Source organism: Cebidichthys violaceus, unplaced genomic scaffold (genome assembly GCF_023349555.1).
Source record: "Cebidichthys violaceus isolate CVI_PGR_0920_01 unplaced genomic scaffold, fCebVio1.0.p SCAF_221, whole genome shotgun sequence".
In the NCBI taxonomy this organism is placed as follows: Eukaryota; Metazoa; Chordata; class Actinopteri; order Perciformes; family Stichaeidae; genus Cebidichthys; species Cebidichthys violaceus.
The window spans coordinates 60,005-78,213 of NW_027176397.1; the positions used below are offsets into that span (position 1 = coordinate 60,005).

Consider the following 18,209-nt stretch of genomic DNA (forward strand, 5'->3'; position numbering starts at 1 on the left):
CAGATCAGATCTCTCCATGATGTCTACGAGGAGGTGTTCTCAGGACGACGACTGCTCCTCTCTCCTCTCCCGGCTGGGTTCGGACTCTCCTCGTCCTCGGATGAAGTATGGAGGGATGTTCTGTAGCGTCGAAGGAGCTTTCGAGAACAAAACTCTGGACTTCGAGTCGTTCAGTCCGCAGATGCAGCGTCGCAGAGCCGCTCGAACCCACACCCAGGAGCTTGATGGAGGAGGAGGAGGAGGAGGAAGAGGAGGACAGATGGTGGTGTTTCCCTCTGGACACACCCGGGAAAACTACGGCAAGAGAGAGGTTAAAGACACGATATTTATAACATGTTTTAATTCAGAACGTATTTGTTATTCAGATTTGGTGTTGAAATAATTAACCTGATTAATGTCTTTTTGAAAACAATTTTAGAAACAAATTGAACTTGTTATCATCAGTTTACAGTTATTTCAAAGCTGATCACACCAAGTTCTAGTGATATATAAATATAAAAAACACAGATAAATAAAGATTATTTATATATAGAAGAACAATACACATTCATTATTATGTGTTAGAGGTATTTGTACAGTGCCATGTTTATTGAAATCAGTTGAATTTAAACACATTTGTGCTTTAAAGACAAAATAATCATTTCATAATTAATGACATCGATCATTTTATCAATAAAATGAGGAAGCAGCTGTTATTTGTCTCATTATGTCCCCCCCTTCCCGGAAATATTTCTGGGATCACTTGTCAAAATAAAGGTATGTGCAGTTCACACCATTATAAAAGATGTAGTCAATGTGTGAGATGTTTAAAATGAATCATGCATTACATATATATATATATATATATATATATATATATATATATATATATATATATATGATGATCATATGATGGGCCGTTTTACTGCTGTGAGTACTATAATTACTTTACAACATTTGTCTGTATGTATAGTATTATTTTTATATTTGCAGTGTTTTATTCTTACTTTAATCTCATCGACCACTGTGTGTATTTTAACTTTAATTATATCCATCCCTTTAGGAATAAAATATTTACCTTAACATAGAGATAATGTTCGTCTGCGGACTTTATTTTGAAGCTTTACACCGGAAGCCGGGTGTGTATTGTCGGGAGCGTGACGTCATCAGCGACAGCAACAAAGCAGGCTGTGAGTGTGTGTGTGTGTGTGTGTGTGTGTGTGTGTGAGCGAATCAATCAGCCGATCGCAGATCGATCAGGATGTCGTTCCAGAACAAGAAGAGCAGCGTCAGAGCCGCGGTAGGTCCAACCCGACCCGAGCCGAGCCGAACCGGGCCGGGCCGAGCCGGGAGAACGGGGCGGTGAGGGAGGATGCTGCAGCCTGTCAATCACCATCAGAACCAGACCGAGGCTGACCCGGATCAGACTTGGATTGGTGGTTTATTTAAGGGGGATATAAACGTAATAAATCGGATACATTATACTTCATCTCCTGCAGCTGGTCAATAATGCAAACATTTTAACTGTGACTGATTTCATGAACCAAAATCATTTTCAGGGTCCACAGAATAAATGTGGTGGTTCTTGTGGTTCTTGGTCTTTGACCAGCTGCTGGTCTCTTTTAGCAGCAAGCTAATAAAAGGCAATATAATAATTATTACTCTGAGCACGATGGACATATATACAGTGTGTATATATATATATATATATATATATTATAGAGATGTTTGTTTTATGTTTTTGATAGTCAGGTGAGAATGTTTTACCCAGCATCCACTTTTGTTTGTTTCCAGGGCGACCATCTGATCATCAAAGGAGGAAAGATAGTCAATGACGACCAGTCGTTCTACGCTGACGTCTACGTAGAGGATGGGACCATCAAGTAAATATATATTATCTTGATATTTATTGATTATGGTCTCACAATCGTTCATGCTTTTTGCTGAAAGTGCAGGTTTTCAGTGGTCTAGTTGGAGTCCACCTGACTTCCAGGCGCCTCTTCCTGTCTCTGACATCATCAGACTTCCTTTCCTTCGTCCTGATCAGACAGATTGGGGAGAACCTGATCATCCCATCCGGCGTGAAGACGGTGGATGCGTACGGTCAGCTGGTGATCCCCGGAGGAGTCGACGCCAACACCAACCTGAACGCTCCGCAGAGAGGCATGACCCCGGCCGACGACTTCTACCAGGGAACCAGAGCCGCCTTGTTCGGAGGAACCACCACCATCAGTCAGATTATCACCAATTACCTAGCAATACTCATCAGTCTCGCCTCAGGCACAAGTAATAATGGTGATGGTTGTGTTTACAGTGGACCATGTGCTGGTGGAGCCGGGGACTAGTTTATTGACAGCGTTCGATCAGTGGAAGGAGACGGCGGAGCAGAGGGCATGCTGCGACTTCTCTCTACACCTGGACATCACTCGCTGGCATGAAGGACTGTGTGAGGAGTTGGAGACACTCATCAAAGATCAAGGTCTGAAGAGAGACCCCTGAAGAACTAATGCTTCACATTTCAGTCCTGGTTGATACAACATTTCTGTTTGAGTGAAATCAACGGAATTCAGACTTAATCAGTTCCGTTTTATACAGCATTTATTTCCGGTACTGTCACCACAGACACCCTGTTCATTATACTGCTAATACATAAATATTGTAATACTTTCATCAGACAGCCACAGTTTCAATCTCCTTGTTACTACTAACCCTAACCCTACTACTCAAAGAAAGATGAGACATTTATTTAAATAAAAATCTTTGAGATTTCAACTTTCAGACTCAAATGACATGAAAGTCACTAAAGACCCTAAAGTCACTAAAGACCCTAAAGATACTAAAGATCCTAAAGACCCTAAAAATACTAAAGATACTAAAGACCCTAAAGACCCTAAAAATACTAAAGATACTAAAGACCCGAAAGACCCTAAAAATACTAAAGACCCTAAAGATACTAAAGACCCTAAAGACCCTAAAGTCACTAAAGACCCTAAAGATACTAAAGACCCTAAAGATACTAAAGACCCTAAAGATACTAAAGATTCTAAAGACCCTAAAGTCACTAAAGACCCTAAAGATACTAAAAATTCTAAAGACCCTAAAGATACTAAAGATTCTAAAGACCCTAAAGATACTCAAGACCCTAAAGATACTAAAGATTCTAGAGACCCTAAAGATACTAAAGATTCTAAAGACCCTAAAGTCACTAAAGACCCTAAAGATACTAAAGATTCTAGAGACCCTAAAGTCACTAAAGACCCTAAAGATACTAAAGACCATAAAGATACTAAAGATTCTAGAGACCCTAAAGTCACTAAAAACCCTAAAGATACTAAAGACCATAAAGTCACTAAAGACCTTAAAGATACTAAAGATACTAGTGTTGGGAACGAAAAGGAGCGTGTTTGAGTTATCAGCATACAAGAAAACTAAATTATTAACATCAATAGAATTATTAATGTCAGTAAGATTATTAAAAATTATTCATAATAACGGGGCACCACACTGAAAACAGGGACCAATAACCAAACTATAATTAGTATTCACTCACAATGTCAATAGTCAAAGTACTTTTACACAGAGTGACGGCGAAGGTTTAAGTTCGAGCAACAGACTACATATCCAGCTATTATCACAATACAACATGCACAAAGTAATCACAGACAGCTGCTCTTTAAAGTATAACAGAGTTCACTAAGTTCCAATAACAATGATCTAATCAACTAGTATCTAAAACTAACAACAAAACTATAATTCATGAGCACGCTATCTACAATCAACAAACGGGGGTAAGAGGGGAAGTGTGTGTGTGTGTGTGTGTGTGTGTGTGTGTGTGTGTGTGTGTGTGTGTGTGCATGCAGTATGTGTAGGGGGGAAGGCAAGAGAATAGCTCAGACAACGTATGACGTAATCTAAAACAAGACGGCGTCTCTTGCGAGACCACAAGATGGCGCAAGACTCTAAAATGGCGGACAATAGAGCTCTTGTTATCTACATGTGCCTGAAGCAGTTAGCGCAACCCCGGAGCTACATTAGATTAAAGCTATATGTGTGTGTGGGTTAGTAAAATAAGAGAGAAAGCAAACGAAACAAAATTAATCTTCCAAAAACAGATTAAGATCCTCCCCGCCGCGGTGGAATACAGAAGATTGTTCTCTCATCTACAGAAACACAGCTGACAATCTTTGAGACGCACAGCCGCCGTTCTGACCTTTGAACTGATGAGAAACAACTTCCACCTCCGCTAGCGGTGAACCATCTCAACACAAATTGCGGCAGTATTAAAATATACAGCATTAACGATCTCGGTCGTTAATCTCTGCGATTGTTGAGCATACACCACGTTATAAAAAATATACAGTAACTTGAGCAACACAAACAAGATAATAAACACAATAACCTAAATCTGCCCAGACTCTATCTGCCTTACTATGAGTCGATTTCGTGGCAGTTGATGCGGTCCTTCTGAGTCCTTGGCTGAGTCAGGTTGCGCGGCTCCGTGCGGCGCTGTGATAAAACTCTCTGTGTGTCAGAGAATCTTTTTCTGATGAATCCGTTTCTTCACTTTCTGCAGGAAAATTGTCCACTTCCTCGTCCAGAATGCAAACAAAACAAAACAAACAAACAGTCCAATAGATACGTCCAGCGAATCTATAACTATTTAAACCTAGGATTTTCTTTTAAATACAGCAATGTTGCGTGCTTCCTTGTCCGACCAGGGGTCAGAGGAATAAGCAATTCTATCAGGGGCGCTAAGCAGTTTTATAAGGCTAATCTATGAAGGTAAATCACTGTCAAAATCCCAGAGCGCAAATAAGATCCAGTATTTTACTTTGTCGAGCGCTTTTACATCACTCTGCGAGCGAAAGTCCCTCTCGCGCAAAGGTCCCTCTCGCTCGCTCGCAAAACTTTACTCTGCTCGCTCGCTCGCAGTTTTTCTTTTTGACAGTAAGTGGGCGGACCCAGTCTCTACATCTAATTGGTTACAATCCTCGTCTTTGGACAGACAGCATATCACTGTGACACTGACTCAGATTTTCAGAGATTTTCAGATTGCACTACAAGTACATTTTGCTGATAAAAACATACTTGACTAAGGTTTTGAATGCAGGTATTTACTCGTAGTGGATTGTTTCATCAGTATTAGTACGTTTACTGCAGTGAAGGATCTGAATACTTTTTCATCCACTAATTATTTGTCAGTGATTTAAGTTGGTCAAACAGTTAATATAGAAACAGTGGTCCCTAATCTTGGCTACAGATCCTTGATCGGGTCCAAATTGTTGCTAATATTATATACAATTACATGATATCTCTTCTGTAAACACACCAGTATGATTAAATATGATCACATCATGTTTTAATCAATTAAGGTCAAAGAGCTTCTTTGAGCTGTTTGACTATCAAACACACATTGTCTGTAATAGAATGATGAGTGAATTTAAACCAATCTGAGCAACTTGACTCCATTTACAAGAGAAACACATTTTTAATTATTGTATTTCAAAACGCTATTAACATCGTTTGTATTTCATCAGCCAGTCTGAACACTTTACAAAACCTGTCAGACAAATGTAGAACATTGTGAGTAGTGGAGTAGTGCTTAGTGGAGGATTGAGAACCGCCTCTAACAGACCTAGGGTCTGTGTCACAGTGATATCCGGTCTATCCAAAGACGAGGACTGTAACCAATTAGATGTAGAGATACAACGGAGACTGGGTCCGCCCACTTACTGTCAAAAAGAAAAACTGCAAGCGAGTGAGCAGAGTAAAGTTTCGCGAGTGTGCGAGAGGGACTTTCACTCGCGGAGTGATGTAAAAGCGCTCGTCAAAGTAAAAAAGCGCGCGGCTGTTTGATTTGTGTGCACGCGTGGATCTCATTTGCGCTCTCGGATTTTGACAGTGATTTGCCTTCATACTAGTCGCTTCCGGACCGTGAAACCGGAAGTCCTGCCTCGGCATCCCTGGTCTCGTCCAATTAGATCGCAGTGTTGCCTTTGGGTGAAGGGTTCACACCTTGATCTGAACTTCTTTCTAGTGGGGGTTTGAATGCTTATGAAACTCAAATCAGGCGCCAGGTTGCTCTGCAAAAAGGAAGGCCTGAATTATTTGTTTCAAAGCACATGGTCAGGTCCCAACACTAGAGACCCTAAAGTCACTAAAGACCCTAAAGATACTAAAGACCCTAAAGTTACTAAAGACCCTAAAGATACTAAAGACTCTAAAGATACTAAAGACCCTAAAGATACTAAAGACCCTAAAGATACTAAAAACCCTAAAGTCACTAAAGACTCTAAAGATACTGAAGACCCTAAAGTCACTAAAGACCCTAAAGTCACTAAAGACCCTAAAGATACTGAAGACCCTAAAGTTACTAAAGACCCTAAAGATACTAAAGACTCTAAAGATACTAAAAACCCTAAAGTTACTAAAGACCCTAAAGATACTAAAGACTCTAAAGATACTAAAGACCCTAAAGATACTAAAGACCATAATGATACTAAAGACCCTGAAGATACTAAAGACCCTAAAGATACTAAAAACCCTAAAGTCACTAAAGACTCTAAAGATACTGAAGACCCTAAAGTCACTAAAGACCCTAAAGTCACTAAAGACCCTAAAGATACTGAAGACCCTAAAGTTACTAAAGACCCTAAAGATACTAAAGACTCTAAAGATACTAAAGACCCTAAAGATACTAAAGACCATAATGATACTAAAGACCCTGAAGATACTAAAGATTCTAAAGATACTAAAGACCCTAAAGTCACTAAAGACCCTAAAGTCACTAAAGACCCTAAAGATACTAAAAACCCTAAAGATACTAAAGACCCTAAAGATTCTAAAGATACTAAAGGCCCTAAAGTCACTAAAGACCATAATGATACTAAATACCCTAAAGATACTAAAGACCCTAAAGATACTAAAGACCATAATGATACTAAAGACCCTGAAGATACTAAAGACCCTAAAGATTCTAAAGACCCTAAAGATACTAAAGACCATAATGATACTAAAGACCCTGAAGATACTAAAGACCCTAAAGATTCTAAAGACCCTAAATAAACTCATTATTCTTATCATTAAAAAGGCAATCATAAAAAAATGTATTGACTGATTATAAATAAGACCTTCAGCCCACACACTTTAGACCTAGCTACAAGCCTGCTTTTGAAAGAAGACACATATGGATGCAGGCCTTGGACCTTAATGACTGATTGCACCATAAACTGATTTACATATTGTAACTACAGTTCTATGATTTCTGGATTACGGTCAGATATTATATCAAGATATTAAAATGTCTGAAAACATCTGAAACACGTGGGTTTAAACAGGGAAGAGATGGAGGAACACTGGTGGAGGCTGTGAAAACTTAACTGTAATATTTGTGTTTCAGGTGTGAACTCCTTCCTTTTCTTCATGGCTTACAAAGACAAATACCAGAGCTCCGACTCTCAGGTGAACTACAGTTGAACTATTATTGTTGCTTGTTGTTTGTTTGTTGTTGTTGCTAAGCTTGGTTATGGTTAGTTTATGTAAATGTCTTCATTTGACCGAATCTGCCTCTTGTTTTGGGGTTTTAGCTCTATGAGGCGTTTGGGGTCCTCCGGGATCTTGGGGCCATCGCACAGGTCCACGCTGAGAATGGTGACATCATTGATGAGGTAATACACCTGAGTAAAGTAAAGTACAATCAAAATGAATGAATTCAGGGATAAAAATCAGCTGAAGGTTCATTATTGTTCATATTTTTATCGTAAATTTAAACTGGTTTGTGTTTCAGGAACAGAAGAAACTTCTCTTTCTCGGCATCACTGGACCTGAAGGACACGTTTTATCACACCCTGAGGAGGTACACAAACCTGTAACACACCTGTAATTACTTCTGTAATCATGCCTGTAATACAATACATAAACATCCTCATATAAACGTCCAACAGGTGGTGTCAGGGCCAGTGAGACATTTATATTACTGATGAGTGTGTGTGTGTGTGTGTGTGTGTGTGTGTGTGTGTGTGTGTGTGTGTGTGTGTGTTGTAATGTTGTGTTTCAGGTGGAGACTGAAGCTGTGTATCGAGCTGTTACCATCGCCAAACAGGCCAACTGTCCACTATACGTTACCAAGGTGATGAGCAAATCTGCTGCTGACGTCATCGCTAAAGCCAGGAAGAAAGGTGAGATCTTCATTCTCATGTGTTCTTTACACCTCTTGATCCACATCAGGTTCACATTTAACTGTACATTTCATTTAGAAGGACTGTTCTGATGCAAACACTGATCCACTCTGCCAGTCCACAGGTACTGTCCGACGAGACAAAGTCAACCAAGATGGTCCAACAATATCCAGAGTTTTCAGCATCTCAGGCTAAATTTCATGGAGAACAAGTCTTTTGGGTTGAGGAATTCCTAAAAGTGCATTTTCAGTCCAGGTCAACAGTTTTCCTCCCTGCTGAGAACAGTCTAGACTAAGTCCTTCCTCTTCCTCCTGAGTCATGTCATATTTAAACAGAACTACTTTGAGAACTACTAAAAGTTCTCTTTGAATTCCTACCAGAGTTTTGCTTCAGTGGCCACAGAAGCTGCAGTCTTTCTGACTTCCTGATAGCTGACTGATGCTTCAGGAATCACCATGGCCAACCAACCTGAGAGGACTGCTTCCTCAGATGGCCTCCTTCACTGCTCTAGGGCTCCAGCTGGTTCTTTGGTTTTGTTCCTTTGTTCTTCTGACACCAACTCTAAGCAGCTCAGAGCAGTTCCATGAAGGCTGGATACTCTGAACTGCTGTTTGGTTTATAGGTGAGGCTCATCCTCCTCACCCGCCTGGAATCTTATTTTGGTATCAAACGACACTGCCCTCTCATGGTTCAAATCCCACCTCTAAGACAGACAACACTTCATTTCTGTAAACAACTGGAAATCTGACTTTGGTTCACAAGGTGTTCCCTTTTGACTTGGTACTTGGTCCCCTCCTCTTCATCAGTTACATCCTCCCTCTTGGTCACACACAGTTCGTCAGCATAGTTAGCGGACATCATCTAATTATACATCTCTCCTAAATATATTACCAACACCACCCAATCCATCATCACCAACTGCTTTAATGACGTAGATGAGCACCAATTTCCTCAAGATAAACTGCAACAAATCTGAAGTCAACATCATCAAATCCCTCACCAAACACGCCAACTTCTCCCTCCCCGTCGATGGCTCCACTGTCTCCCCTTCTTCTAACAACCGCAACCTTGGAGTCATTTTTGACTTAACCCTTTCATTTGAAAGGGAAGAGGCTCTTCCGCTAGAACTGTCTACTCACTCACATCAGGACCTTAGATTCACTCCCTTACTTCAAAAAAGCACTTAAAACACACCTTTTGAAGTCTGCTTTTAATATCAAACCATTCTTCATTAAAACAATTATCTATGTTTTAGGAGTATGCTTTGGACATTTTACAGTACTTTCAAAATGTTCTTCTTTCTTGGGTTTTTACCACAGTTTGCGACACACAGCCTCTTGCCTGTTTACGACCAGCTCTGTGTGTTTCACACACACATACTAGCCAACAGTTTGCAAGGCTGGGGTCGGGATGCATGCCCAAAGTAAAAGAAAGAGAAACACACCTGTTTTAAACATTATAAAGGACTTGGATATCCACAGGTTTTTTGATGTCCACAAATATTGCAAGAATGATCTTTTCAAGAAGGTGGAGGCTGTGTTTGCACCGCCAAACAGGTCCGCCATCAGTAAAAAATGTGAGAACCGTCTATTTGATGCAAACTTAAACAGCTTGTGGGTCAAACATCCTCATGTTTCTGTCCTCAGGTATCGTGGTGTACGGGGAGCCAATCACTGCCAGCCTGGCCACTGACGGTTCTCATTATTGGTCAAAAGACTGGGCCACAGCTGCTGCCTTTGTCATGAGCCCGCCACTCAACCGGGATCCTTCAACTCCACAGTACCTGACATCCCTGTTGGCATGGTTAGTACGACTCTACCTCTCTGTTGGTATAGTTAGTACGACTCTACCTCTCTGTATGGTTAGTACGACTCTACCTCTCTGTTGGTATGGTTAGTACGACTCTACCTCTGTTAGTATGGTTAGTACGACTCTACCTCTCTGTTGGTATGGTTAGTACAACTCTACCGCTCTGTTGGTATGGTTAGTACGACTACCTCTCTGTATGGTTAGTACGACTCTACCTCTCTGTTGGTATGGTTAGTACGACTCTACCTCTCTGTTGGTATGGTTAGTACGACTCTACCTTTCTGTTAGTATGGTTAGTACGACTCTACCTCTCTGTTGGTATGGTTAGTACGACTCTACCTCTCTGTTGGTATGGTTAGTACGACTACCTCTCTGTATGGTTAGTACGACTCTACCTCTCTGTTGGTATGGTTAGTACGACTCTACCTCTCTGTTGGTATGGTTAGTACGACTCTACCTCTGTTAGTATGGTTAGTACGACTACCTTTCTGTATGGTTGGTACGACTCTACCGCTCTGTTGGTATGGTTAGTACGACTCTACCTCTCTGTTGGTTATCGTCGTTAGTATGACTCTAACTGTTTTTTTTCCAGTGGAGACCTCCAGGTGACGTCCAGCGCTCAGGCGAGCTTCTCCACAGCTCAGAAAGCAGTTGGTAAAGATGACTTCACTCTGATCCCAGAGGGAACCAACGGAATTGAGGAGAGGATGTCTGTGGTGTGGGATAGAGCTGTGGTAAGATCGATGTGAGCATGAAAATGCTGACATGCTCCATAACATATCTCTTTTCCTTTTCTGAATCAAGGCTCTAAGGTTAGAGGATGTTGTATTGTACTGTACTGTATCAATGTAAACTCTAAACTATCACCAAGTTTCCACTTCAAAAGACAACATGATGGAATATGAATGTGGAGATGCTTTTGTCATTCTTTCTCTGCAGTCTACGGGGAAGATGGATGAGAACGAGTTTGTCGCAGTAACGAGCACCAACGCTGCTAAACTCTTCAACATTTATCCTCGCAAAGGTATCAGTCAGAAGACGTTCCACTCTGGAGAAGATAAAGACACTGTTGCTGCTCTACTTTTACTAACACACAGTATAAAAGAGGATAGGTTTTGTTTACTGTTTACTTAGGATGAGATGGAATAAACTGTAAGATGAATGTAAATATAATACTTTAAATGAGATAAAATTTAAAAGAGTATTCAGACATCTGTAACACAGTAGACTGGTGTATCTGTCCCGTGTCCAGGAAGGATCGCTGTAGGATCGGATGCTGACATCGTTATTTGGAATCCAAAGGAGACACGAATTGTTTCTGCAAAGACTCATAACCTGGTAACAACACATCAATCTTCATCATCAGGAATCAAAATTCATTGTCAATCGTCTTAAACTGTTCATCATCCTTTCTAATATACTGCCTGTTTGTGTGTAGACGGTGGAGGTGAATATCCTGGAGGGTTTGGAGTTTCGAGGCGTGGCGTCCGTGGTGATCAGCGGCGGTCGAGTCGTTCTGGAGGACGGAAAACTCAACGTGACCAAAGGTTCAGGTCGCTTCATTCCCAGAAAGGCTTTCCCAGACACCGTCTACAAGAGGATCCGAGCCCGCAGCAAGGTACCTAAATGGCTGGTTAACAAGTAAACTACCATACCTACTGGATAACCAGTCAATTCTACCGTCGTTGCTGTATAGGTTTATGTTCATATATATATATATATATATATATATATATATATATATATATATATATATATATATATATATATATATTTGTCAGAGGTTAACCAGTGAACTAGTTAACCACCTAACTAACTGGTTACCTAGTTTACTGCCTTACCAACTGGTTATTATGTCTGACAGAGGATCATTTCTTGTAGAAAGGTAATCAACCAACCAACTGGTCAACCTCCTGACTTACTGGTTAACCAGCTGATCTACTTGTACATGTATGTGGCTAAAACTCTTACAGAGTATCACAGTTTGTAGCATGCTAATTATTGAGAACTGTCAGATTAATAAGTTGTGCACAGGTGGAGGCCAACAAGCAACAACAAACTGGTTCAACGACCCGGTTCAGCCTCTGTCTAGTCGGTCAACTATTTCACTATTTGAACTAGTTGATTTCTGATGGACTGATCAATTTAATAACTGACCGATCAATCCATTAAGAATAATTTTTTCTCAGAAGTTTGGTCTCTTTGTTTCAGATGGCTGAGGCTCGCGGAGTCCCCCGTGGAAACTACGATGGTCCGGTTCATGATGTCATCAGCATGACTAAATTGGTCCCACCCACTCCGACCACCAGGGTGCCCACCTGTCCGAAAACCCAGACCAGCCTCCGAAACCTCCACCAATCAGGATTCACCCTGGCAGGTAGTGTTCACAAACGCAGGACACACGTGTATCTGCAGTATTCAGATGTGTTTCCATAATCTGATTGATTATAGGTGATTGACTCTGAGTTTCATTCAAGGTGAAAAGTTGTGACCACATGAAGTTTATACTTATAACAGCTGAGTACTGCAGTTAAATATGAAGAAGAAGAAGACAGTTTGATAACAGATGAGGGTAAAACACCACAAATACATTGAATAAGGACATTTTTGCATTTGGGCAGAGCAAGTGACAGTCAGGAGACAACCTCCGGTTCTGTAAAGTGAAGTCAAAGCTTCATGTCTTAAAGCTGCATTCTCTCTAGTGTCCAGCAGGGGGCGACTCCTCTGGTTGTATAGAAGTCTAGTCTAAAATGACTCTACTTCTCTCTTGATTTATTCCCTCAGTAAACATTGTAAACATGAGTTTATGGTCTCAATCTCTAGTTTCAAGTCTTCTTCAATACAGCATGATGTTCATTTAGTACATTATGGTCCATTTAGAGTCAAACAGACCATAAAGCAGGGGATGATTTAGGGGCAGGGCTACACAGTGATTGACTTTCACAGTGTGTTTTCACTTCAAAGTCAATTGTTACCTTTTGGTTGCCTAAAAATATCTTATTCAGTGTTTAGTTATACTTAGCTCCACCAACTAGTGTCACTTGTTGTTGCTAAAGAATAATATGGTGATGGGAAAAAACCAAGATGGCAACAGCCAAAATGCTGAGGCTTGAAAACATCAGACCACAAACCAATAGGTGACGCCACAGTGGCTGCGTCCACTTCTTCTAGACTTTCTGTGGATGAACGAGCGACACGCAGAGCAAGTGGGAGGGTGGTGGAAGTGTCACCTAGGAAACCGTGCGAAACCAAATGTAAACGTTGATATTACACTTGTTACGTAATGTTTTTTAGATTGTCATTTATTAATGCTAGTTAGCTTTGCAAATGTTATTGTTACGTCATTGTTTTACCACAAACCATGATGTTTTTTCTAACCATAACAAAATAGTTTTGTTGCTTAAATCTACAAAAATATTTCTCTACATTAACAACGTGGCATTGTTTGTTTCTGCCAACATGAAACAAGGCTGGTTTGAAACTTAATTTTAAGGAAATGTATTTTTGTTTCACAATTGTTGGCATTCAACTTTTCAACGTATTTTTTTTCTGACAACTGGGTTTGTCAATTTCACTAATTTAGATCTTCTGTCCAGGAACTCAGATTGATGACCACATACCTCGTCGCTCTGCTCAGAAGATTGTGGCGCCGCCTGGTGGTCGATCCAACATTACATCCTTGTCTTAAAACAAGTAGAAACAAGCTGTCATGTTGAGTTCATCCAACAAAAGACTGCAGTTTCTCCTTCACTACTTGATACAGCCGAACCCTTACAGATCCTTTAACAGTAGAACTTGAGCTAGTACTAAGCCCTACAACAACCTTATAACAAGTACTACACCCTATAACAATATTATTTCAACTACTACTGAACCCAACAGCTAGTATTGAATAGTTTAAAATCAGTACTAAACAGTAACAGTAACTTGCAATACTAAATCCTACAATAATGGTACTTAACCCTACAACTCAACAATTAGTTACGTATACTCGAAAACTAGTACTAGATATTTCAATACTTGTACTTTTAATAGAACCAAACTCTTCAACAACCATCCAACTAGTGCTAAATTCTGAGACAAAGGTACTTCAACTAATTCAACTCAGTACTAATCCCTAGCAGTAAACGGTAGTAAAACAAAAAAAATACTACACCCTGCTTACCCTGCCCTACAAAACAATGGTATGACAACCATACAAGTACAACAATCTTGCAAGTACCAAACCCTACAATATCTTTTACTTTAACTAGTACTGAATGTTACAGTGACGATAACACAACACTACAAAAAGTACTTCCTACAGCTAGCACTTAAGTGCTTCAGTTTTACAACCTAAAACTAATACTAAATCCTGAAATAATGGTATTTCAAATTTCACAATGCCTGCAACAGTGGTACTACAACACTGTAAATACTACAACAACTACACAACTAGTAGAAAACCCAATGACCCTAACCCTAGTAGTACTTCAAATAACACTAAACCATTTACCTTACAGCTAGTAGTAAACACTAGAACTGTACAAGTAGCGCTAAATCCTGCAGCAATGGTACTACAACTCTACAAATCGACTTCAATTTTACAAATCCTACAACTACTGTACAACTAGTACTTGATGTTACAAAAGTAGGACCACAAACCATAACTAGTACTAACTCCCATAACAATGTTACTGCACTACAAACACCACTAAACAATACAACTATTTGCTAAATCCTACACTTACTGTACTTCAACAAAAGTGTTAATTAATGTTACAATAATGGTACTACAACCCAACATCTAGTGCTAAATCCTACAGCAATGGTACTTTAACCAGATGTGTACTCAACATCATTCCATCTCATCTGTCCTAAAATGTCATTGTGTTCTCTTTGTCTCTCAGTGCTGTCTGATAAAGACACTACTGGTAGTAGTAGTAGTAGTAGTAGTAGTAGTAGTAGTAGTAGTAGTATGATCCCTTTCGTGCTCTTTCATCAACAGTACAGACGTGATCACATGACTTCATCGTCAGACATCTGAAGACAACATATTGGATTTTAAAGTACCTCCAGTAGAGCTTTCTTTCTTATAGCTGTGTGACTTGTTGTTCTCAGATGTTTTTTTATTGTCAGCCGGCTTCATCAAGAAATGTCTTCCATTTTTTCCGTAAATAATATAATAATATAAATCTGTATTGGTCTGTTATAATTTCAGTCTGTGGTAGATTTACATTTTCAGTCCTGATGAGGACTGGTCCGCTTTATTCTGGACTGACAGAGCTGGACTGCAGGGATAGTCCAGTCTGGACCAACTCATTATGTTTGTACTTTTAATTGACTGATTAAGTATATATTAATTACTGATAAAGTAAAGACTTTGAGACTTTTAGTCAACATCCAAACTTAACTGACTATAAGTGGTGCTAATAAATCCAGTAGTAGCCTTCAAGTAGCAATCCCTTCAATACTACGCCCCCTACAGGATGTAAACTAAATAATTCTGCCCTCCACAAATATCTAAAACAGACTAGCATCCCCCAAAAAACAAACAGCTGCTCGGACCAGCGACGTACTTTAACAGCTGGACTCCAAAATGCCGTCCACTGCTTTCTCCTGTTGGGCCCGCCCGCACATATTGATAAATCAAGCAACCGAGTACCTTCAACAACCTCAGCCCTGCCACAAAAATAGTTATTAAGTCTTAAACATGACCCAACTGACCTTTTAGTAGCACAGTGACGGGTAGCTTGCAAACAATCCCTGCTATCAGTGTATCACTCCATAAACTGCATTTATCAATCCATAAACGTGGTTTATCAATCCATAAACTCTGTTAACCAATCAATCTACACGCTAGGTTTACCAATCCATATTCTCAGTTTACCAATCTATGAACTTGCTTTGTATGATGGAGGTTCCTGACTTGACGAAACCACATCTGTAAATCCACCCATGGTCTGACTCAGTATTGATCTCTGTAGAGGGCAGCCTGTGATGTCATAGCTGCAGACACCCTCCCCCTTTTTATTGTATGACCTCTGATGTCCTTTTTAACAGTGTATTTGAATTGTAAAGCCTTCATTTGATACCATGATCATTTTGTATTTTTTACAGTTTTTCTATCCTGGAAGTGTTAGCATCAGTGATTGTAGTGCTCACACACAGTTCAGCCACAGCGCAGCCCACGTCAGCCATGTTGGTGCCAAGTTGTTGCTATTGTAACATATTGTTGGCTCCAACATGGCATCTTTATTACACACTGTAGTACAGACTCAGATCCAACATGGCGTCCTTAATAAACACTGTAGTACAGACTCAGATCCAACATGGCGTCCTTATTACACACTGTAGTACAGACTCAGATCCAACATGGCGTCCTTATTACACACTGTAGTACAGACTCAGATCCAACATGGCGTCCTTAATAAACACTGTAGTACAGACTCAGATCCAACATGGTGTCCTTATTACACACTGTAGTACTGTGAAGTTTGGTGAGCTGACTTCAGGAATGTGGGGTGTTAACAGTGGGGGAAGGAGACGTATTGATCAAACAGAGATGTAGATGAAGACAGCCCTAAGAAAACACGGGGGTCGGGTAAACGCAGTTTTATGAGGAGGAGGACAGGTCGGACCAGAGGACACTGTTCAGACATTATGCGGATCACTTAGACCATTGTCCGAGGACAGGAGGAGACAATCAGATTCCAGCCAATCACAAAGCTGATAATGGACTTTTGAAAGTAAACTACTGACTTTTGGGTATAAAAACATTGTTCGGAGAGATGTTGTTCAGTTCTTGGCGATCCTCTTTACTGTAAACTGGCGTTTGTAGGCCGGTAGGGGGGGAGAGTCTTTGAACTCGGTTTCGCGATTCCTTACTGTCGACAGTGTAATTCAGTTTGTAATTGTCTTTTAGCATTTGTGAATTATAAATACTTTTTCATTGTAAGCCGGATCCAGCTGATTTTTCTTAGCGTGACTTCGTTGCTCAAACAACAACGAAAGAGCGAGAGGTCCGCGGCTTCCTGTGAGCAGAGGTCTCACTCCATTACAGTACAGACTCAGATCCAACATGGCGTCCTTAATAAACACTGTAGTACAGACTCAGATCCAACATGGCGTCCTTATTACACACTGTAGTACAGAATCAGATCCAACATGGCGTCCTTATTACTCACTGTAGTACAGAATCAGATCCAACATGGCGTCCTTATTACACACTGTAGTATAGACTCAGATCCAACATGGCGTCCGTGTACCTGCAGACTGAACTGTTTCTGTAGCAGCCGGTTGTTTGTCCTAACAGATGCACTGAAGCCAACATGGCAGTTTGTAAGTCAAGAAGATACGGCGACGGTGCATCTGTTGTTGTTGTTGTTGTTGTTGTTCCTGTGGAGAAAATAAAACTACTTCAAGATACGAGAGCTGCATGAATAAACTGTGAAGAGAAACCCAGCAGAGTGAGATGTCAGTTTTTTTACATCACTGATGTTTTACAGGTTTAATGTTCACCATCTTAGCTTAGCATGTTAGCATGTTGCTAAGTATTTGTCATGATAATATATTGACATGATGATGCTGCTTGATGAAAAGTGTGAGGATCACCAGAGTAATTATAATTCATCCTGAAGGGATCTAAATGAACCACATTTCATGACAATCCATCTAATAGTTGTTGAGATATTTCAGTAAAAAACAGACCTCATGGTGGCGCTGCAGGTAACTCATGAATGTACAAAAACGTTGAGCAGATGTTACGAGATATTTCACTCATAAACCCAACCATGTTTTTATGTCATAAAATAATATCTGTACTCAGATTATACAGGATGTGGAGTTCTAATGAAATGTATATCTAAAGTCTGAATAGTGGATGTGTGACTGTTCAAAGTTACTGTAGATTGTAAAAGTAGAACAAGTAAAGGACGTTAGTGTGTATGTGTGCACTTTTATATGAGAGTCCGAGGTGACCCTACCAACACAAAGTTAAAAATAAAAATAAATACAAATAGTATTAATCCATTGATAGTTGCATTTGTATTGATATTCTTTGTATTATATATTAATTTAAAAGACCAATGATGATGCAGCTGCTCCGATGACATCACCACTAATAGGAAGACAAGGTGAGGTCACGTGGTCGCTGACATACGTTAAATCAGTGAAGCAGCTGATGAGCTGTCAGCTGGAGGTTCGACCTGCGGTGAGTTGAAACTCTTTATCCATCCATTCAGCCACTCATCCATTGATCCACTC

At 40.2% G+C, this 18,209-nt stretch overlaps 1 protein-coding gene across 3 annotated transcripts; it reads left to right on the top strand.

Annotated features, from left to right (window-relative positions):
- Nucleotides 1-10: 10 nt before the first annotated feature.
- Nucleotides 11-18,190, top strand: dpysl4 (dihydropyrimidinase like 4). Of its 3 annotated transcripts, none has more exons than XM_068718191.1 (15): nt 11-310; nt 1,774-1,862; nt 2,027-2,211; nt 2,294-2,458; nt 7,379-7,440; nt 7,566-7,646; nt 7,766-7,834; nt 8,036-8,156; nt 9,803-9,959; nt 10,558-10,699; nt 10,905-10,989; nt 11,218-11,303; nt 11,404-11,583; nt 12,177-12,342; nt 13,562-18,190. In XM_068718191.1, exons 1-15 carry the CDS (start codon nt 17-19, stop codon nt 13,651-13,653), a joined length of 1,974 nt encoding a protein of 657 aa, XP_068574292.1. In that variant the 5' UTR covers nt 11-16; the 3' UTR covers nt 13,654-18,190. The 3 variants fall into 3 exon arrangements, with proteins under 3 accessions (XP_068574292.1, XP_068574290.1, XP_068574291.1); XM_068718189.1 differs by lacking the exon at nt 11-310 and adding an exon at nt 1,146-1,279; XM_068718190.1 differs by lacking the exon at nt 11-310 and adding an exon at nt 1,146-1,279 and having other exon boundaries at nt 13,549-13,652.
- Nucleotides 18,191-18,209: the final 19 nt, after the last annotated feature.

Coding starts and splice junctions, on each gene's coding strand:
- dpysl4 (XM_068718191.1), top strand. CDS start 17: ATGATGTCTACGAGGAGGTGTTCTCAGGACGACGACTGCTCCTCTCTC. Junction 311..1,773: donor AAAACTACGGCAAGAGAGAG/GTTAAAGACACG, acceptor GTTTGTTTCCAG/GGCGACCATCTGATCATCAA. Junction 7,647..7,765: donor ATGGTGACATCATTGATGAG/GTAATACACCTG, acceptor TTTGTGTTTCAG/GAACAGAAGAAACTTCTCTT.